Source organism: Narcine bancroftii, chromosome 5 (assembly GCF_036971445.1).
Source record: "Narcine bancroftii isolate sNarBan1 chromosome 5, sNarBan1.hap1, whole genome shotgun sequence".
NCBI lineage: Eukaryota > Metazoa > Chordata > Chondrichthyes > Torpediniformes > Narcinidae > Narcine > Narcine bancroftii.
Window position 1 is genome coordinate 56,029,782 of NC_091473.1, and position 23,851 is coordinate 56,053,632.

Consider the following 23,851-nt stretch of genomic DNA (forward strand, 5'->3'; position numbering starts at 1 on the left):
CTCCAGTACCCTCAGAACTGGTCAGCAAGCTTCAAAGCTTGGGCCTCTGCATTCCCTCCAAAACTGGATCGTTGACTTCCTCATCAGAAGGGCACAGTCAGTACAATGACTCCTCCTCACTGACAATCAACATAGGTGGACCTCAAGAATGCATGCTTTGCCCATTGCTCTACTTGCTCCACACACGCATAACTGTGTGGCTAAGTACAATTATAATGCCATCTGCAAATTTGCTGATGACACCATGGTTGTTGGCATATTCTCAGATGGCAATGAGGAAGCGTAGAGGAGTGAGGTAGGTCAGCTAATTGAGTGGTGTCACATCAACATTCAACATTTGGAAAACTAAGAAACTGATTGTGGACTTCTGGAAGGGGAAACCAGGAGAACACAAGCCAATCCTTATTGAGGGGTTAGCAGTGGAAAGGGTAAAATAACTTCAAATTCCTGGGTATCAACATAGCTGAAGATCTGTCCTGGGTCCTTCATGTTGATGCATTGACAAAGAAGGCACACCAGCAGCTATACTTTGTGAAGAGTTTGAGGGGATTTGGATGTCAACAAACTCTCTTGCAAATTTAAACAGGTGTACTGTAGAGAGCATTCTGACTGGATACATTACTGTCTAGTATGGAGGTGCCAATGAACAGGAGAGGAAAAGACTACAGAGAGTTGTTAATTTGGCTGGCGTCATCACGGGTACCAGTCTTCACTCCATTGAGAACATCTAAAAGAGGTGGTGTCTCAAGAAAGCAGCATCTATCGTCAAGCACCCTCATCACCCAGGCCATTCTGTCTTCTTACTGCTACCACCTGGAAGGAGGGATAGGAGCCTGAAGATGAAAATCCAATAGTAAAAAGCAGTTTATTCCCTGCTGCTATTAGATTTCTGAATAGACAATATATCACAGAGATGACCTTACTTTCTTTTCTTTTGCACTAATTTATTTATTTTTTAAAATATAATTTAAAGCAATTTTTCACCTGTAATAATGCCACAAAGCAATGAATATTGTGACATGTTCATGGCAATATATTCTAATTCTGAAGAAGACAGAGGGTAAAGGAGAGAGAGAAAGAGAGAAAAAAACAGGAGACATAGGGAAAGATAAGGGGAGCCCAGATGGAGGATGAGGTGTTGTTCATCCAATTTGCAGGTGGTCCTATTCTGACAGTGCATGTGATCATGGACACACATGTCAGCAAGGAATTGGGGTGGTAATTGAAATGGGTGGCCACTGGGAGATTCCTGCCCTTGTGGCAGCTAGAGCTAAAGCAGTTAACTAAATGATCTTCCAGTCTGTCTGTGTCCAGTCTTTCCATAGTAGAGACCACAACTGGAGTAGTAGATGACCCCTTCAGATTCACAAGCCAAGTGCTGTTTCATTCAGAAGGACTGTCTGGACCCCCTAACAGTGGTGAGGGAGAAGGTGGGCCACAAGTGGAGCACCTCCCACAGTCACAAGTGTAGGCACCAGGGGGGTAATTAGTGGGAAGAGAGGAGTGTGTGTGTGTGTGTGTGTGTGTGTGTGTGTGTGTGTGTGGTCACACACACGAGATTGGCAAGCCTTTAGATTTAGCACTCTAATCCACGGATGTTTGCAAAATTGTGGTTAGATCTGCTATTTCCTCTCTGACTTTAGTGAGTTTTTTTGACCCCTTTCTAATTCTGTATATCCTTCTTTGTTTTGATATTTTCCCTTTCTCCCTCTCTCCAGGCTTTCTGGATCTCACATTTTCCTTCACTTTTCTTTCATTTTAATTTCTTATCTTTCCCAATTAAAATCTCTCTCTCTCTCTCTCTCTCTCTCTCTCTCAGACCAAATATGTACACAAACACATCCTCTTACAGACATATGTGCATACAGAGTACGTGTTATTGAAGACACAAAGGAGACTGCAGATGCTTGAATCTGAAGCCAAACACAATCAGCGGTTCAAGCAGGCATCAGTGGGAGAAAAAGAATGATCAACATTTTGTGCCAAAACTCCAGCCCAATACATCAACAATTCTTTTCTTCCACTGAGCCTATGAGTTCCTCCAGTAGATTGTGTTTAATTACTCCTGTTACTCATGGGTTGAGGATCTGAGTCTGGGAAACTGAATGCATGATCAGAGCAAAGGTGTTTCCTGACTTGATGACAGAATGTAGATGTCAGGTTACGAGACAAATATCTATTGTCTCTCCCTGATTGCTTTCAATGTGATAATGGTGCTAAAATAAAAGATCAGCCATGAACTTTGAATTGTGGAGCAGGTCTAAAGCTGCATCTACTCTTCCTGTTTGAATTCACTAAGTAACTTATGGTCTGATTAGGTGTGCAGTTACAGATGAAACACATAATGGGTCTGGAGTGCAGTTACTGATGAAACACATGATGGGTCTGGAGTTCCATTGAATTGGATAATGCTAGTTGTTTCCCTGCCCCGCCCCCCACCCCCATCTGGGTTCTTCTGACAAATCAGTAGCCTGTTGCTCACCATTTCTTTAACCTACCTAATGACTGTAATGAGTGCACTCCACTCTGGAGATGAGGGAATATGCTAATTTCATCAAGTCATGCAGCCCTTCATGTCGACCAAGTTGGCAACTGAGTTTGATGGGTTCAAAGAGAATCAAGGCTGGACATATGTTATGAACAAACAGTGGTCTTATTTAGACAGAGAGGAATTCACAAAAAAGGCACACACTGACAGACTGACGCACATACCAAGAAACGGGGGGTTTAACTTGTTCAGCACCCACCACTCACAGGTGCAGAATACCATGCAACAAATAAATGAGTACATAAACCTGGTCTCCAGTGTAGCCCATGCTCAAGATCTAGGATGGGCCCATTACAGTCAGCCACCTGGAGTTCCCTGCATCCTGGACTTCAGGGATGTTTTGAAGGCAGCAGAGAGAGAGAGAGAGAGAGAGAGAGAGAGAGAGAGAGAGAGCCAAAGCGAGAGTGAGAGAGAGAGTTGGAGACTGCTTGTGCTTGGCTTTTTCAATGCAGGGGCCATCCTCATGACCTGCGAGGATCAATCATGTGTCAGCCTTATCTGTGGGCTGATCTAACCATTGATTGGCAACTGGAGGACCAATCACATGTCAACTACCAGGGCCAATCATGCAATCAGCTTCACTGGTTGTCAAATTTAACCCTTGATTGGCAGGTGAGGTGACCCTGACAATGCTTCAACCAGAGAGGTCACATGACCCTCCACAATCCACATTCTGGCCAGGTTTCAGATGGAATAGCCATATGACCCTCCACAATCCACACTAACAGTCCCGTTTCCCTGTATTTGGTCCATATCATTTTGAGCCCTTCCTCTCCATAGCATTTAAATTTAATTTGTGGATTTAAATGTCCAAATTTAAACCTGTCCAAATATTTTTTGCATGTCAGAATTCTGCTAAATTCTATAGTTTCCTTTGGTAGCTCGTTCTTGATATGGACGACCCTCTGAGTACAAAAGTTGTCATTCAGATCCTTCTTAAATCTTTCCCCTCTCACCTTAAACCTATGCCCTTCAGTTCTGGAATCAGCCTGAAGATACACACACACACACACACACACACACACACACACACACACACACACACACACACACACACACACACACACACACACACACACACACACAATGTGACAAAAACAGCTTCTTCCCCTCTGCTGCCAGATATCTGAATGGATAATTAACCCATGGGCACTACATCACTTTTTCTAATTTTGCACTAGCGATTTGTTATTTTTAAATCTTGCATTTATGAAATTGTAATTTATAGTAATTTTGCATCTTGTTCTGCACAAAACTGCTGGCACCAAACAACAAATTTTGTGACAGTAAACCTGATTCTGATCTATCTTGTGAGCATACACTTTATCCACACTTCTCATGATTTTATAAACTTCTATAAAGTCATCCGTCAGCCTCCTCCAATCTTGGGAATAAAAAACCAGTCCATTCAACTACACGCTGCAACTCAAGACTTCTTATCCCAGCAACATCTTGATGAATTTCCTCTAATCCTGATGAACTACATTCTAGCTTCTAAGGAAGGAAAGGAAGAAAAGGTATCATTCATCTGCTTCTTTTGCATCTGCAGGTCCACTTTAGATACTGTATAGCCAATGCAGTGTTTGAGAAATGAGCCTACCGGTAGTACGGAGAACTGCACAGTTAGATCCACCCAAATGTGTACCAGTAATAATAATGACCAAACAATACTCTTAGTCATATTGATTAAGGGATATGGTGCAATGGTATTGTTTATGCAAGGAACAGAGGAGCAAAGATTTAGAATAAATTGGGCATCACATTTGATGCAGACATGAGGGCTGAAGGACCTTTTTCCTGGGTTCTATAATTGGAATCTGTCATTTGTGATTAAGGGGTAAGCGATTAAGAGGGGAAGTGAGAAATAACTTTTACATCCAGAGGATGTTTGAAATCTGGAATGCACTGCCTCAGAGTGGGGTAGAGGCAAGTACTCCAGACGATATCCAGAGGATGGCATGGTCAGCGCAATGCTATTACAGTGCCAGCGATCTAGTTTTGAAGCCACCACTGTCTGTAAAGAATTTGTTCATTCTCCCTGTATCCTGCGTGGGTTTCCTCTAGGTGCTCCAGTTTCCTGCCACGTTACAAAGATGAACAAGGTCAGTAGATTAATTGATCACATGAGTGTATTTGGATAGCACAAGCTTGTGAGCTGGAAGGGCCAGTTACCATGCAAAATCTCTAAATTTAAAAATCACCATTTGAGTCAAGAAGGCTGTGGACTAAGAGCTGATAAAGAGGATTAGTATGGAGAGGTGCTTGATATTTAGCATTGATAGTTGAAATGTTTCCATGTTGTATGACTCTATGATTCAATGAGATGGAGTTCTGTATTTTTGCTATCATTGACAAGACAAAAGACTGAATGAATCTATAAATAAACAACCGTTAACTGTAATATTTTTCAGAATTTCGGCAGTCAGAGAGAACAACGGGCAGAAACTCACCCCTGCATATGTAGTAACCATGTGTGTGGTTGCACAGAGCATTTCACTTTAAAGAGGGCCAAATTTTGGGGTGTGAATCTAATGAGCAAAACCATCACTTCAAGTAATGGTTTGTTGAAAATGCCTAGCATCTTATTTCTGCTACAGTCCCTCTCCATGCCCTTCCCTTATTGAAAAAGAGTGAAAATGTGTAATAATCAGCTGACAAAGATAGATAGCAACGTTTCTCTGAGTTACAGTAAAACTCAATAACCTACTCTCTGATCGCTCGGAAATTCCAATGTCTTGACTTCCTCGTCCTCTCAGCAGGGCCCCAGTTCCTATGCTCACTGAACACACCACAGTGACCCAGTTCCTGGACTCCCTTTCAACTCATTTAGTTCTGTTTGTCATGCTCCTTTGAAACTTTATTTATTGAAATGTTACTGAGTAATTATTTTTAAAAAATGAACTAAAACATGTTTAAGCTTACAGAAGTGCAGGAGGCATTGGTGTTGGAAAAGGTGGGATGCTTGGGCACACGATATCCATGACGGGGCTTTCTTTTGCTCCCCTCTCTCTTCTTGGTAGGCATGCTGGACTGGTGGTGTTTCATTGTGTGACTTTATAGCAAACAAAGGTAAACAGATTTTGTGCATTATGTACATGACAATAAATGACCTCGGGAATGAATAAAATAACATCCAAAGGTCCAGAAATTCTGCTAGAGAAACACCACTGAAATCTTGAGTGTGCCAGATTTATGAAGCATTATTTTACACAGAATATACAGCATACTGTCCTTTGCTGTGTCTGTGCTACATCTAGGTCTCTTCCCAGGCTATTTGATTTAACCATAATCAGCAGAAACTTCCAATTAAATTTTGCTTCTTTCTCTGCAGATGCTGCCGAGTCTACTGAATATCTCCAGAGTTCTCCCTTTTTGATGTCACCCTTCCCTGTACCTTTCTTCCTCTTCCACTCAGCAAGATCCCCCTTGCATCCATCCCTCTTATATTTCACAAAGAGGAGTAGTGACTTTACTAAACACAGAAGCACATGAACATATGAATTCGAAGCAGGAGGAGGCCCACTGCGACTGCGACTGATCAGATTGTGACTTCAACTCCACATAAGAAAATTGGAGCAGAAGATGGCCACTCAGCTTTTCAAATCAACCCTGCCATTCAATATGATCATAACTGATCTTCCCGGGTTTCAATCTCCTCTTTTGTTTGAGTTTGCAAGCCCTCGATTCCATGATCTTTCACAACTCCTTTTTAACTGTCCCCAAATGACTCAATAACACGGCTTCCTACTTTCAAAAGCATGCTCTGCTAGTTATGGCAAGGCGACACGAGCCCCTTCCCAGACCATCAGCGGGATTTATATTTTTTTTCCAGTGCAATTTTCTTTTGTCATTAAATTTACAACTTTATTTCACACTTTACTTGACGACACTGGACAATGAAGATTTTGCTTTCTGAACACTTTTAGGTGCATTTTATGGATTTTCGGCTGCTGATCATGACTTTTTGGAGTAAGTTTTGGTCTGCAGGCTGTCCGGACTAAGGTGGCCAGATGTCTTACCAGAGGACCAGTAATAAGAACATGACATAAGAAATGTGAGCAGCAGGCCATCTGATCTTGATCTTAACCTGTCATCTGAGAAGATCATGGTGGAAGATCTGGCCATGCATTCAGCTCCCGCCTTTTCCCCTATAACCCCTAAATTCTCCTACTGCAACAATTTACCCAACATGAACATATTGAGCTAGGCAGCCTCCTTGAGCAGAGATGGCCACAGATCCACCACTCTCTGCTCTTCATCTCTATCCACTGCCCTGACTGACTTGAGGCTGTCTCCAGTGGAAACAACCCTCTACGAGGGTTAACCAAACTGGAGTTCCCAGAAGAAACCCCACGGGGAGAACTACAAGCTCCTGACAGAGAGCCACGGTCCAATCCTGATCACAGGCGCTGTCAAGGTATTGACAGCCTCAAGAGAGAGAGGACTTTTTTCCCCCTCGGGATCTTAATATCTCAGTCAAGAGCGGCCTCACACTTGAACACACCATGAGCCACCCGACGATTCTAGCCACGAGTCCAGTGAATTTACTTTGCGCTCGTCTCTCCCTCCCTAGAACAGTCCAAAGAATGGAGTAGCGTGACCGAAACATCTCCTTGCGATGGTGTTTATCCAGGCAATGCACGATATGTCGGAGTTTCGCAATGCAGTAAAGTCCGAAGGAGCTGGTGTGAAGTTAAGGATGTGGGTTATATGTTAATTGGCTTCTGGAATTTTAAGAGTCAATATCTAACCGCGCAACTGTCCTTGTTACCATAGGGCTGATGCACAGATTAGGTTCTGGGCGGGAGACTGTTTTTGGAGCTCGGCTCGCCCCTCCCTCGGAGCCGCCGCACGTCCACACAGCGTTGTTTTCCAGCGGCTCTGGGAGGGGGGGGATGATAACTCCGACATGGCGAGGCACCGGCATGCGGCGTGGTTGGCTTTGGCGGCGATTTCTTTCCTGGCCGAGCCGGCAGCGGTGATCGGAATCGGGCTTTACACCTCGAGCGACCATGTCACCATCCTTGACCGTGACAACTTCGTTGGCATCGTGTACAACTCCAGCAAAGCCTGGATGGTCGAGTTCTATGCCTCTTGGTGCGGACACTGCATAAACTTTGCCCCGAGGTGGAAATTGCTGGCGAAAGATATCAAAGGTTTGGATTGTGACCCTTTTCATTTCAAAGCCTGAATGTGAGTGCGTGAATGAGAATTAAAGCCCCCGCTGCGAGTGCGACTCTGAACACTGCTTGCGATGGAGAGTCAAGTGCGAACTCCTGATCTAACTCAATTTTCTCACAATCACAGTGGGTTGAAATGGTCTCTTCCCTGGTCGCCAAAGTGCAAAGCGATGGGTCAGACCGAGACTTCCTACTTTGAGAGTTGTCTTGTCTCCCCGTCCTGCTGACCAACTTGGCTTTTTGGTTGATAAGAGAAGAGGTTGTGTATTGACTTCTCTTGCTGATTAAGGTTATGTATCAATCTATTTGTATCGCACTGTGGGAAAGACTACCCAGCACTGAGATAACTTTCAAGGCCACACTTTCATGGTCTGTCCAAATATTATTCTTGGGCTAGATTGGGGGTAAAACTAGAGTCCTCATTGGTCTGGTGACCAATTAGCACTTTAAAGTAAGTCTGCCAATGGGAGTTTAGCAGGTAGTCACAGTACTCTTTGCAGACGATGCCGCTTTAGTTGCCCATTCAGAGCCAGCTCTTCAGCGCTTGACGTCCTGCTTTGCGGAAACTGCCAAAATGTTTGGCCTGGAAGTCAGCCTGAAGAAAACTGAGGTCCTCCATCAGCCAGCTCCCCACCATGACTACCAGCCCCCCCACATCTCCATCGGGCACACAAAACTCAAAACGGTCAACCAGTTTACCTATCTCGGCTGCACCATTTCATCAGATGCAAGGATCGACAATGAGATAGACAACAGACTCGCCAAGGCAAATAGCGCCTTTGGAAGACTACACAAAAGAGTCTGGAAAAACAACCAACTGAAAAACCTCACAAAGATAAGCGTATACAGAGCCGTTGTCATACCCACACTCCTGTTCGGCTCCGAATCATGGGTCCTCTACCGGCACCACCTACGGCTCCTAGAACGCTTCCACCAGCGTTGTCTCCGCTCCGTCCTCAACATCCATTGGAGCGCTTTCATCCCTAATGTCGAAGTACTCGAGATGGCAGAGGTCGACAGCATCGAGTCCACGCTGCTGAAGATCCAGCTGCGCTGGATGGGTCACGTCTCCAGAATGGAGGACCATCGCCTTCCCAAGATCGTGTTATATGGCGAGCTCTCCACTGGCCACCGTGACAGAGGTGCACCAAAGAAAAGGTACAAGGACTGCCTAAAGAAATCTCTTGGTGCCTGCCACATTGACCACCGCCAGTGGGCTGATATCGCCTCAAACCGTGCATCTTGGCGCCTCACAGTTTGGCGGGCAGCAACCTCCTTTGAAGAAGACCGCAGAGCTCACCTCACTGACAAAAGGCAAAGGAGGAAAAACCCAACACCCAACCCCAACCAACCAATTTTCCCCTGCAACCGCTGCAACCGTGTCTACCTGTCCCGCATCGGACTTGTCAGCCACAAACAAGCCTGCAGCTGACGTGGATTTTTTACCCCCTCCATAAATCTTCGTCCGCGAAGCCAAGCCAAAGACAGTACTCATTGAAGCCAAAACACTAGGACTGTTCTAAAGAGTGATATTACAGGGATCGCCTCCAACCGTGCATCTTGGCGCCTCACAGTTCGGCGGGCAGCAACCTCCTTTGAAGAAGACCGCAGAGCCCACCTCACTGACAAAAGACAAAGGAGGAAAAACCCAACACCCAACCCCAACCAACCAATTTTCCCTTGCAACCGTGCCTGCCTGTCCCGCATCGGACTTGTCAGTCACCAACGAGCCTGCAGCTGACGTGGACATTTACCCCTCCATAAATCTTCGTCCGCGAAGCCAAGCCAAAGAAAAGAAGAGCATGAACTCATTGGTTACAGTAACGTTGCCCATAAAGTTGGCACTGACATTGGCTGAAACTGAGGATGGGGGGGAGGCATGAAAATTCTTAGCTGGCATTTCTGTTCAATACAAGTTTAGATGTAAAAATGATCGATTGTGTAATTGTCTTATCAAAGACAAAAGCAAAGGCGTACTGATAGTAGAGGTGCTCCAAGCGAATGACTGTATCATTATTGAATGACATTATCCAAAGAACTCTCAGGTGCCCAAGTTTGTTTGAAGTTTATTTGTCACATTGTATTTCATACAGTGAGGATTCATTTACCAGCAATGCACCAAGTTAACTCCAACATTTTTTACAACCATTTAAAGTAGAACAAGAGCACAATTACAAAGTATAAAGTGACATTGAGAAAACGATCACTCACAGAGAGCATTCTTTTTTTTAACTTTTTTTGTAATTATTTATCGCACTATGAACCATATCAACCAATATATTTACAGATGCATCTCTTTAAATATTCAGTGATTTTTTTTCTTTTTTTCTCCATCCCTTCCTTCCCACCCCTTCCAAAAACAGTAAATATTGAACATATAAAATACAATAAAACAATATCTTTATACAAAAGGAATACAAACAAAAAAGACGTATCATCTACTTATACTCATTAAATCTGATCTTGTTTATCTTCTTATTATTTTAGGTGGTGGTGGTCCGAAGCCTGCTCTTTCAGTTATGTTCCATATGTAGTTTCCAGGTCTTTTCAAACATTGTAACTTTGTCTTTTAAATGTGATTTTTTTTTCCCAGTCGAAACACTTAAACTTGGTTATATATTCCATTAACGTGGCCATCTTATAATCTTTATTTTCACTTATTTTCTGCCTCTTCACCACCTCCATCCCCTTTTCTCCATCACTTTTGAGTTTTCCTTTTTAATCTCAATATATGACAACGCACTTAAGACATGAAATACCTCAACAATCCCCATAAGCAATAACCCTCTAACCCCAAATGAACCTCCCCTCCTTGGATTGCCCCTTGTCCCTTGATGGCAACCACAACTCCCCTTTCCATTCGGTTTGCGAACTTACTCGCAAGCGTCAACCGATTTCGCAATGACCATTATTCTCCCCCCAGCCCCTCCCCCAGTGAACACTATTTTCCTATACATATAACAAAGTTCTCTCTCTTTTTTCCCCCTTCTTCCCCTTCTCTTATCCATTATCCATCTTTAAATCTTTATATTTACATTATCTTTATATTTTTACATATTTTTGTATATTTTCTTGCTGGTCATCCTTCTTGTCACTCCTCCTCCTCTCTCCTCCTGTCCTGCAAAATGTTCAGCAAATTCTTGGGCTTTCTTTGTGTCTGAGAATAGTCTATTCCGTTCCCCAGGAATAAATACTTTGAGTATTGCTGGATGTCTTAATATAAAGTTATAACCTTTCTTCCAAAAGATTGTTTTCACCATGTTGAATTCCTTCCTCTTCTTTAAAAGTTCAAAGCTTATGTCAGGTAAAAAAAAAATATTTTTTGTCCCTTATATTCCGGCTTATTGTCTTCTCTAACCTTCTTTATTGCCTCTCTCTTGTCGTATATCTTAGAAGTTTTACCAATATGGATCTCGGTTTTTGATGTGGTGGCGGTTTCGGTTCTAGTGCTCTATGCGCCGTTTCAATTTCTATTTCTTCATGTAAATCTGTCATTCCCAACACCTTTGGGATCCATCCTTTTATAAATTCCTTCATATCTGACCCTTCTTTGCCTTCTTTCAGGCCCACTATTTTTATGTTGTTTAGCCTACTGTAGTTTTCCAATACGTCATTTTTTTTGTGACAATAAATCTTGTCTCTTTAAATTTTTTTTTCTCGCTCTCTTCCAACTTCCCTCTTAAATCATTTATCTCCATTTCTACAGCAGCTTCTTGTTCTTCCTCATTTTCTACTCTTTTCCCTATTTCAGTCATGACCAACTCTAAGCTTTGCATTCTGTCTTCAGCTCTTTTCATTTTTCTTTTGATTGAACTAAATTCTAATGGTGGCCATTCTTTTAATGACCTAATTTGTTCTTTGAAAAAGGCTTTATCTAAATTTTGTCCTTCTATTTTACCTTCTTCTTTCCTTTGAAATTCTTGGTCTTCTTCCTCCTCTTCTTCTGTGTCTGTATCTATGTCGTCTTCTTCTCTTCTCTGTACCTGTGTATCTTCATCCTTCTCTGGTGAGCTGCTTCTGTATCCTTGTTGGGCCTCCAGCTGCTGTTGAGCCCCCTGCTGCAGGTCGACCCATTGCTGCTCATCCTCTTCCCGCCCTTCATTCTCTTTCTCACCACTCTTCTTTTCTTTCTTGTTTGCTTCCCCCCGCCAAACGCCCCGATACTGGGCATCTCTTAGCTGGCCGCTCCTCAGCTGAGTCCCCCTCCCGCCGGCATTAACTTTTTTACTTGCGCACTGTGCATGTGCAACTCTTCGCGTGTGCGCAGTTACGCACCTCTTGGCTCTGAGAGCCATTTTTGAAGTCCACCGGTCGGGAGGACACTACTCCTCTGGGGACTCACCAACACCGGAGATCGGCCGCTTCTCTCCTCAGTGGCTCTCTGCTCCGACGTGCAGGTAAGGCCTTCTTTCTTCTCCAGTGATTTTCCTTCTTCCCTTTTCTCTGTTGTTCTTACTTTTTCTCTTTTGGGTGCCATCTTCTGTCTCTTCTCTGTAACTTTATCTTTCTCTTCCTGTATTTTATGTTTATTGAGCTCTGTTTTTTCACACTTTTTTTTCTTTTCTCTGGAGAGGGCTGGTTCCACCTGACCAGCCACTACTCCATCATGTGTCTTCCCCCGCAAGAGAGCACTCTCGTGGCATTCATTTACAAGCCTTATGGCTGTGGGGAAGACACCATTTCTAGGTTAATAGGACATGATTTTGCATCCTTTAGCCTTCTTCCTGATAGGAGAAGAGAAATGGTTATTCCAATCTTGAGCAGAGCACTCGCACAAGATGCTGTGATGTATTCAGAGACCCCAAAGGCCTGAGCAGAATGTGCTGCAGCTGAGTTTTATAAAGTTGTTTGAGGTGAAAAAGGCTGACTGAAGGCTCTCTTTAATCTCCCAAGAATTGTAGGAATGCAAGTCAATGGTGTTAATATCTTGGAGGAGGAGAATATGCTGCATATCAGAACCTAAGAGGATTTGGGTGTTGTAAAAGTTTGTCAGAGACTTCTTCAGATTGGTTTGTTTGAAGACACCTAAAATAATCTGTTGGCCTGATTCGGTACCTTGATTAAGGTCTAATTCCCATGCAAAAATACAAATTAAAAGCAGGCCACTCATCATCTCAAGTCTACTACATCATTTAATGAGTTCATGGCTGATTTGGTTGTAACCTTTACAAACAATGAGCTGCTGGAGGAACACAATGAATCGGGCAACATCTGTGGGTAGAAACGATCAGTGAACATTTCAGGTTGGGACCTGTGTTATTAAGCATGTATAATAAAGAACTGCATTTCCCAGAAGGCAATGTGCGCAGTGTACGTGGGAACAAAAAGTAGACCACAACAGAAGTAGAGTGTGTTGTTGGTTCAAGCAACTCGAAAATTAAAGTTGTTTAAGCTTTGAAACAACGAAAGAACAAGCATAACATGGTGTCAGAAGTGTGTGAGTAAGTCCTCCCACATTCATGCAGTTTATTGGGAAATCTAACAATAATTGGAAATACTTCAAACAGAAATTCAACAATTATTTAAAGGCTGGTGGAGCAGGAGAGACCGATGGAAAAACAGAAAGCATCTATATTTTTATATGTTAGGGGTGAAGATGCCTTGGATATTTATAACAGCTTTCACATTGGACTTTTAATCAGATCAATGGCCAGGGTTACTTGACCAGTATGGACACGGCAACGGGAAACCACTTCAGTATTTTTCCCTTGTATAATCATGAACTCACCATCGACTACGGTCTCATCTCAAAGATGGAGCCTTCACTGAAGAAGAACAGGGGAGGCAACAACTACATTTCCGAGAGTCAGAGATCATGACGGATGGAGAGACATGATCACCCACGCCAAATGGCAAGGCACCTGTGTAATTATTATGTACTGCATTATTAAGTATTGTATTGTTTAAGATGTTTTAGTGTATTTGGAAGTGTTTTATATGCATATAAAGATAAAATATATACTATATATGAAGATAATAATTTGATTAACTGATGCTAAATAAGGACCATATGTACTGGTTCTGATTTAAATACAAATTTGGGTTAAAGACAGGCCTAGGTAACAGAACTCTTATTTAACCCAGGGACTGCCTGTTGAAGTTACAGACTATTTTTCCAATTACCCAGAGGTACCAACATTGCAATCAAAATCCAGCAAAACGGGGGGGGCGTGGCAAGATGGCGTAGGGAGCGGACGTGCATTCCCGGTCTCCCCCAGGCAGTTATATAAATACCCGTTTTAAGAATTTTTTTTTCTGTTAAAAGTCTTTGTTTTGTTTATCAATTGTTTTTAGTTTAAAATGGCAACAAAGATTAAGGAAAATAGAGTTGAAATACAGAACAAAACTACACTCTCCGACTTTGGAAGAAACTCGGCCTACTTGCCCAGACAGAATCACGGAGTCAAGGCTGGAATTTTCTTAAGAACGGAGCTCATTAATTGGACTATCGAATAAGCTGGCCTTGGACACCCCTCTGAAAGATGTTTAAAATGGCAACAAAGATTAAGGAAAATAGAGTTCAAATACAGAACAAAACTACACTCTCCGGCTTTGGAAGAAACTCGGCCTACTTGCCCAGACAGATCCATGGAGTCAAGGCTGGAATTTTCTTAAGAACGGAGTTTATTAATTGGACTGTCGGATAAGCTGGCCTTGGACACCCCTCTGAAAGATGTTTAAAATGGCAACAAAGATTAAGGAAAATAGAGTTCAAATACAGAACAAAACTACACTCTCCGGCTTTGGAAGAAACTCGGCCTACTTGCCCAGACAGAACCACGGAGTCAAGGCTGGAATTTTCTTAAGAACGGAGCTCATTAATTGGACTGTCGGATAAGCTGGTCTTGGACACCCCTCTGAAAGATGGTGATGAATATTGATTTGAAATGTTTTATGAAGATAAATTGCAGTAATTGGCATTGGTTGCCCGTGAGTTTTAAAAATCCAGATAACATTAAAGTTTATTAGTGATTTTTTTTGGATGGAATATCGGAAGGATGAATTTATTATCTATAAATATAGAACAAAATTACATTCTTTGACTTTGGAAGAAATTTGACTTATTTGCCCAGACAGAGCCGGAGTTGGTGCTGGAATTTTCTCAAGAACAGAACTTATTAAAGTTGATTTCGGACTCCTTTTTGAAAGATGGCGACGAATGTTGATTTGCAATATTTGAAATATTTTCTGAAGATAAACATATATATGGAACTCCTTGACCTGCAATAAGGTTTATCAGTGATTTTTTTTTTGGATGGAATATTGGAAGAGTGAATTTATTATCTGTGAGTATGCATACATTGCAAACAGATTTTAATAGTTTTGAAAAGGTTTTTTTTTTAAACTAAACAACAAGATCAGTTTAATATTGAGAAAATTGGAAAAAACGGAAACTTTATTATTAAATTTGGAAATTCAGTAGAAAGAAACTACGAACAAGATTGATGATTTATAAAATTTGAAGTCGAAGGAGCAATGTCCAAGAAGAGTTAAAAATTTTGAATAAGTTTTTCTTGAAAATAAACAATCATTTCAACTTAACATTGAGAAGATTGACAAAGTGGAAAATTTGGTATTAAATTGGGAAATACAGAAGAAAGAACTTATGAATAATATTGATGCTTTAGAAGATCAAGACCGAAGGAATTATGTTCAAGAAAATTTTAAAAGATTTGAAAAAAACTTTTTTTGAAAGTAAGCTACAAATTCAACTTGAGACTGAGAAGAATGGAAGATTCGGTGTTCAGCAGTGTTTTAATTCAGTGGATGAAATTCAGGAAGACTTGAAAAAAAAAAAATTTTTTTTTAACTTTTATTGATTGTAAACAATGTTTAACTCAGTGTTGGGAGGGTGGAAAGGGTGCAAAATTTAATATTAAGTTTGGATTTTCAAAAAAAAGAGTTTATGAATAAGATTGGTTAAATTGATGGACCGGGGTTTTATGGATATAAGAAATGATGATTTTTCAGTTTATATGTGTATTTTGTCTGCCTGGGGGGGGGGGGGGGGGTGGGGGAGAGTGGTACTTCTGCTCCCGAAAGTCATATGCCACTTGTGGTTTATACCACACCCATTTGGGTTTTTGGGAATTAACCACCACAAGGTGGTTTCCTAAGGGGTTAGGGGAGGTGGGGGGGGGTGAAAATTTGAAAATTATTTAGTATCTATTATGTAATATTATACTAAGTCAATTTGAAATGAATGTATGGAGATACTATAAATAAATTTTGAAAAAAAATATAATCCAGCAAAACAATTATCACTTACATTAAAAATGTATTTGCAAGGCATGTAGTTCCTTGTGAAGAAGAATATGGTCCACTATTTTCGAGCAGTGAATTGGAGTCCTTTGCCAATACTTGGGGGTGATGACCTCTAACTTCAAGCCCATATCACCCAAAGTCTAATGGCCCAGCAGAGTTCTGTCAAGGTGGTGAAGAACCTCATGAAGAAAGCGCATGATGGACGAGAGGATTTCCAGAGAAATCTAATGATTTACAGAAGTGCGCCACTACAGAATGGCCTTTCTCCTGCCCAAATGCTAATTGGTCATCGCATACATACCATCCTTCCAATGCATGAAAATCTGTTGACACCTAAAGGAGCACACTAAGATAAATAGGCTAAAATTGAAGTAAACCCGTATCATATTAAGACTGCTAAAAGCCTATTAGTCCTGAAGCCTGAAGTTCAAATGTGAATTTGAGATCACAATTCTGGCACATCACCCATGCAAGGATATGTGCAAGAGGAAATAAAACCACATTCCTACCAGATCCAGACAGAGGGAGGGATATCTCTGAGAAGGAACTGCATGGATCTATGATCACAAGCTCCATCCCATGGGTGTGACCCTCACCTGCCAGTACACAAAAGGGGCCAGCACATGTAGAAAAGGAACGTGTTGTTCCGAGTTCACAGAAAGACACAAATACTAACACAGCAAATGCAAGCAATATATGGTGGAAACACCTATCTGACCAAAAATGACTGTTAAACCACCTCAGAGACTGATTGAAAGCTGCTGAGTGGAAAGAGACTGACCACGGAATGCAGATAGCTTTGTTATGTAGACATAGTATCATGTTTGTGGGGTTTTTCTTTTTTTTAAGAAAGGGAAAAGGTGTTATTATGCATGTAAAATAAAGAACTACATTTCCCAGAAGGCAATGTGCACTGTGTGAGCAAGAACAAAAATAGATCACGAGACCACGACAGAATTTGAGTGCGTTGTTGGTTCAAACATATCGAAAAATAGTGTTTAAGTGTTAAACCATGGAAGGATGTTCTTCTTCAAGGAATAAACATAACAGGACCAATGATCAAGACTAAAGTGGGCAGATATCAATTCTACCAAAGGATGTAAGAAGCTTGGTTGGAGCTAAGGTGTGATAGTGCATTGAATATAAGCTGAAGCAGCAGCTCATTGTTTGACTTAAGTTTCAAGCATCTGCCATTTTTTTTGTGCTTTTTCTCTTAATTGTAATCCCAATTTTGCATTGCCAATGACCCCCAATATCCTTTCATCTCCTGGCTTATCAAGAATCAAACTTCTTCTGCTAGAAGATATTCGAAGACTTGGAGGAAAAGTGCTCCAAAGCTTCACAGCCCTCTCGTTTGTATATTGAATAGGTCCCCCATTACTTCCCTTGCTCTCCCAAAATCCAGCAGTTTCAGCTATGAACATGGTCAACAACTGAGCATCCACAACTCTCTGGAAATGAGTTCCAAAGTATTCCAAACCCCTGAGTAAATACAATTTCTTCTTGTCTATCCTAAATGGGAGGCACAGTACTTGATACTGTGGTGCAGCTGTCAGAATCATCGAGCCATACAGCACAGAGCAAGTTCTTCAGCCCAAATCATCTATGCCAATAAAGTTGGCATTCTAGGCAATTCCCATTTGCTTCTATAGCTTGTTATTGCAGCACATTCCAGGTCTGGACTTCCCTCTGGATGAAAAAGTTGCCCCTTGGTCCCTCTGAAATCTCATAAACCCATACCCTCTAATCATGTATGCTGGGGGAAAAGCCTTTAAACATTCATATTATCTATACCACATGATTTTATGTGTCTCTGTTGTGTCACCCCTCAGCCTCCTCTACCCCTAGGGGATAAAAGATCCACACTATCCTGCTAACCCCAGCTCTTTTCGGTCTTAGTTACATCTTGGTGAATTCCTTTCCAAACCTGTTCCAACAATAGCATCTTTCCCATGGATGGTGGACCAGAATTGCACACAGTATTCTAATTGTAATCTCACCAATAATTTGATGTCCCTTCTGCAGCACTCAGTGTCCCACCCAATGAAGTGTTGCAGTTGGGTGGAGTTTGCTGACTGGGTTTGCTCTTGTTTGTTCCCACATTGCAAAGACATATGGAACGTGATTTATTTAGTCGCTGTAAATTGATTTTGGTATATGGACGGTGGAAAGCCAAGAGGGAGTTGGAAATTTCAGTGGGAATTTGAGTTGCTCTGCGACATGAGGAACTGGAGCTGGCATAGATAAATGGCTTCCCTCTGTGTTATTAGGATACTGCATGTGGAAATATCTGGTCCCTTTACCTTTGCCCTGAGTAAACAACATCTAAGCACTTTTTAAAAATCTCTCAATATTTTAAATTCCAGTACAAAAAAAAAATCTTAATTTCTCCTCATCAGTCAAACGTTTCTTCCCAGAAATCAGTCCAACGAATCAATGCGGAAAGTATATCCTTCTTTGTGCCTCCCTCCTTAATAAATGGAAATGAAAACATTGCATACTACTCTGGGTATGCTTTCATTGCATCATTATGACAATTTCTATCATAATATGTGCTTCTAATTGTCTGCTCCAATTAAATTCTGAGCCCCCAAAACCAGCGCACGTATCCATTACTGCACCTACACTTGTTACTTTCTCATTATTTAAAACCAGAGAACAATCTCGCACTTTGTCATATAATTTTATCCACTAATTTAACCTGCCTCTATCCTTTTGCATGTTCCTTGCAGCTTCCTCCCTGCCATCCAGCTCCCCATCCAGACTTCCCTCCCCTCCTGGCCTATAAGCAATGGTCACCATATTCATGTAGGATTAAAGAAGAGTGAGTTCAAGATGAGATTTGTTCTGACTGATTTTAATATCAACAGTTATTATATTGGGCAGTTTCCAAGTTTGAATTGTATATTCAACCTCGTGCTCTTCTAAATAAAGAAGAATACTCAATAAATTTTATTTCTAATGTTTATTATGGCTGCTGATGGGTGATGAGGCAGTGGGCAGGCATGATTGTGGGAATGACTTGTGTTTGTCTTGGAAAAGACATGATTTAATACGGTTAATACCTGCTTGCAATCTCCAGCTTCTAAGCATATCTGAGAAATAGATATGAAAGGTTGAGACAATGTGGGGCAAATACAAGCAAATAAGGTGAATTCACGTGGATCACTTGATCAGCATGGATGGTTTGGGCCAAAGATCTTGTTTCCATGCTTGAAAATTCTTTGACTCTATGACCGCCCCATATTTTTCATGTTTTCTTAACTTATGGATGCAGGGAATTTAACCATTGTCTGTGCCAGCTGTCAGAGCAATCCCATTTCTCACCTATTTCCTTGTTACGTAGCAGCAGCTACACTGCTCTGCAATAACACACACAACCAGACTGGTTGAGCTCAGTGAGCAGACTCGTTTATTGCAGGCTGCTGGACTGGACTTATACTCCCAGCCCGGACCTGGCTGAGAACCGCGCTGGAGGGCGCTGATGTCACCTGGGCATCATGTGGTCCCCCAGTACAGGCTTCTGAGCCCCGTGCTGGGAGGAAGGGAAAACCCCTGACTGCGCCATTTTGGCGGGCTGCCCCGCCGCGTGGCTTACAAGTGGGTCCGGTTCGCCTGCCTAATGGTGAGCCACCACACAGCTCCCCCAGAACCGGCGCCAATGTCCTTTTTCGCCGGGCGGCCTCGCTTCTTGGGCTGGGCTACGACCACTGGCTCAGTGGGATCACGGGCTCAGAGCGCTGGCTTCAGCCTGTCCATGGTAAACAACTCCCACCTGTCGCCAATGTCCAGTGTGAATGTAGAGCCAGAATGCCGTATAACCCTGTACGGCCCCTCGTATGGTAGCTGCAGAGGTGCCACGGTCAGGCCCCGCTGAACGAAAATGTACTCCACAGAAAGCAGTTCGCCGGGAACGTGAGACGGGCGGGTGCCGTGCCTGGGCGGTGGTGGGGTTTTGAACAAGTCCAAGCATACCCTGAGGTGAAGAAGTAGTTTGTGCAGCGACTGCTGGGGATTGTGAGGTGCACTGATGAACTCACCAGGTAGTGCCAGTGGCGCACCATAGACCAGCTCAGCTGATGACGCCTGCAGATCTTCCTTGGGAGTGGAGCGGATGCCCAGGAGCACCTGGCAGTTAGTCCACCCAGTTAGGAACAGTGAGGCGGACCATGAGTGCCGACTTAAGGTGGCGGTGCAGACGTTCGACCAGTCCATTGGCCAGTGGGTGGTAGGCCGTGGTGCGGTGTAACTGGATCCCCAACCTATTGCCGAGCTGTGCCCAGAGTGCAGATGTGAACTGGGCACCCCGATCGCTGGTGAGGTGACCCGGGACACCGAACCGGGTGACTCAACCATGCAACAGTGCTCAGGAGCAGGAGTCGGTAGAGGCGCCTGGCATTGGGATCGCCTCGGGCCAGCGAGTGGTGCGGTGCACCATCGTAAACAGGTAACTGTTGCCCCAGGAAATGGGTAAGGGCCCGACGATGTCCATGTGAATGTGGCTGAACCGTTCCCGGACATGCTCGAACTCCTGTACGGGTGCCCTGGTGTGCCTTTGCACCTTGGACATCTGACAATGGGTGCATACGAACCGTTCTGCCACCATCCGGACTGTGAACCTGATGGAGAGATGTGAAAGGTCATGGATGTGATGGAAGACCTAACTGTGCCACTGCTGGGGAACCACTGGAGATATCGCACAGGATGGTGCCTTCACCGCTCGGAGTCGGGAGGTCTCAGAACTGCAGGCCTGTGATGGCAGTCTTGAAGGCCCTCGTCTCCTCATCAGACTTCTGGTCCCAGGCGAGCTGGTCAAAGTAGAGGCTGAGTGGCAGCACACAGATTTCCGGTCACGAGAGTGTATCGGCAACCACATTTTCCTTCCCTGCGTTGTGCCGAATGTCGGTGGTAAATTCTGACACGAAGTAGAGGTGATGCTGCTGGCGGGCCAACCAGGGATCCTTTGCCATCACGAGTGCTTGGGTGAGGGGGTTTTTGGTCGGTGAAAATGGTAAAAGTCCTTCCCACCAAAAAATAGCGGAAATGCCGCACTACCAGGTACATGCCCAGTAACTCGCGGTCGAAGGCACTATACTTGCGTTCCGGCAGGCGGAGCCGGTGGCTGAAGAATGCCAGTGGCTTCCAATGTCCATTCACCTGCTGCTCCAGGATGGCACCGATGGCTGTGGCAGAGGCATCAATAGAGAGTGCCATATGAAGGCCAGTGTGCGGATGGGCGAGCATGGTGGTCTTCGCGAGGGCATCCTTGGTGGCCTCAAATGCGGTGCAGGCTTCTGGGTTCCAAGCGAGCGTTTTATGTTTGGCTGAGATGAGGATGAATAGCGGCTGCATGATGCACGCAGCTCCCGGGATGAAGCGGTTGTAAAAGTTGACCATACCCGCGAACTCCTGCAGCCCCTTGAGGCTGTCCGGGCGTGGGAACTCCCTGAAAGCGGCAACCTTTGCAGCGGCAGGCGTGGCTCCTTCGGCTGTGATAATATGGCCCAGGAACTGCATGGACTCTTTCCCGAACTGTCACTTGGCCGGGGTGATGGTAAGGCCGAAGTCAGCCAGCTGGGAGAAAAGGGCGCGTAGGTTGGCCTTGTGTTGTGCCTGGTCCTTGCTGGTGACGAGGATGTCATCCCAATAAATAAAGACGAAATCCAAGTCCCTGCCCACAGCATCCATGAGGCGCTGGAAAATCTGAGCGGCATTCTTGAGCCTGAACGGCATTCGCAGGAATTCGAACAAGCCAAAGTGGGTGATGATGGCCGTCATGGGTATGTCCTCAGGGTGCACCGGGATCTGGTGATATCCATGCACCAGGTCAACCTTGGAGAAAACTCTTGCACCATGCAAGTTGACCATAAAGTCTTGGATGTGAGGGATGGGGTAACGATCAGGAACTGTTGCCTTGTTGAGCTGTCGATAGTCTCCACAGGGATGCCAGCTGCCTGAGGCTTTCGGGACCATGTGGAGTGATGAGGCCCATGTGCTGTTGGACCACCGAATGATCCCCAGTTGCAACAGATGCGAAAACTCCTCCTTTGCTACCTGGAGCTTGTCAGGCAGGAGCCGGCGTGCCTTGGCATGAACCGGTGGGCGCTGGGTGGGGATGTGGTGCAACACCCCATGGCATGGCGAGGCAGCAGAGAACTGTGGCTTGAGGAATGTCGGGAACTCGTCCAGGATTCGCTGGAACTCATCTCTGGGCGTGCTGATCGTGGCCATGGTGCAGCATCCAAGCGGCATGCTGGTGCCTGGATCGTCCGAGGAACCCAGTAAGCACTCGCTTGATGGTCTCATATTTGTCTTCAGCGGGTGGGTGCTGAACAAGGTGCAGCACACGTTTGGTGGTGGCCTGGTCCAGGGCAGTGACCACATGGTAGAATTTGATCATGTCATACGAAATCTGGCGGAGGTGAAACTGTGCCTCCGCGTGGCCGAACCAGGTCTCTGGCTCCTGAACCCAGAATTCAGGCAGTTTCACAGCTATAGCTCTGATCCCAGACTCACTCATGATGGGTTCAAAGATGTTTGAACCAGCCGGGGTCACCAATTGTAGCAGCAGCTACACCTGCTCTTAAAAGAACACACGCAACCAGACGGGTTGAGCTCAGTGAGCAGACTCGTTTATTGCAGGCTGCTGGACTGTACTTATAATCCCAGCCCGGACCTGGCTGAGAACTGCGTTGGAGGGTGCTGATGTCACCCGGGCGTCACGTGGTCCCCCAGTGCGGGCTTCTGAGCCCCGTGCTGGGAGGAAGGGAAAACCCCCAACGGTACCATTTTGGCCGGCTGCCCTGCCGCATGGCTTACAAGTGGGGCCGGTTCGCCTGCCTAGAGGTGAGCCACCACAGTTACCTATTTTCTCTTCTGATTCCATCAATTCCACCCTAATTCTACCTCTCACCTACTTATAGTAACTAATTAGCCTATCAATCAAGAGGCTAGGTATCGGGGATTATTGGAGCATAGTGAGACTATGTGGTCACAAGGAGAATTTGCAAACTCCAGATGGGTAGTATGGCAGATCAGCGTCTAAGTTGGGGCACTTGAGATATGAGTCACCACCTGCTATATCCAGTGGCGTATCTAGTGAAAGAAACGCCCATGGCAAACACTGAAATTACACTCCCATTAAAACTTAATTTCTTCAATCCTTCATCCTGCAACCATCGTTCGCTGCCGCTACGCCATCCACTTTGCTTTCCCTACTTGTCCTCCCCACTGAGAATATGCAATGTTGTGTTGGATATATTGAGACATTGGAAAATAATCTATACCTTTTAAAAAAAAGACAGTCGTTTAAATTTTAAAAAGCCCTCTACCTACTTCAAAGGCCTGCATTCGCTGAATGAAAGCAGTGAGCAGTGTTCCCCGGGCCGGATCGGAGCAGCCAAGTTAAAGCTGTTGAGTGGCTGTCACCATCCCTGCGGATACCCTCTCTTGCCTTCAGTGGAAAGGTGACTCTTGGCGCTGAGCACTCGTTGGGAGAGAAGCAGGAAGATGCCGAAGCCCACGCTCAAACACATCCTTCAGCGCACACCCTGCTCAGCCCTGGCTCCAACAGGAGATGTGGAGGGTTTGGAGTTGGCATCGGAAGCTCTGGTGATGCGGGACTCTGAACCCTCTCGCACACCAGAGCTCCTGACGCCCGACTCTGAATCTTCCGCAAAGGCAGTCGGCTTAAAAGCACACACCAAAGCTCCTGACACCGACTCCAAATCCTCCCCTCGGTCTATTTACCACACATGCACTCCGGACTCCAGTGTGTGTGTGCGTGTGTGTGTGTGTGTGTAATGCTTGCTCATCAAAGAAATGCTTAAAAAAAACTCCAATACCATTTGTTTTCTTC

At 44.2% G+C, this 23,851-nt stretch overlaps 1 protein-coding gene across 1 annotated transcript in view; it reads left to right on the forward strand.

The window, feature by feature from the left end:
- Positions 1–7,349: 7,349 nt before the first annotated feature.
- The window catches only part of qsox1 (quiescin Q6 sulfhydryl oxidase 1), a 151,318-nt gene continuing 134,816 nt past the window's right edge, over positions 7,350–23,851 (forward strand). Inside the window, exon 1 of the mRNA XM_069937480.1 lies at positions 7,350–7,704. Within this exon, the coding sequence (XP_069793581.1) occupies positions 7,458–7,704 (247 nt within the window). The 5' untranslated portion in view covers positions 7,350–7,457. The remainder of the gene's footprint in view (positions 7,705–23,851) is intronic.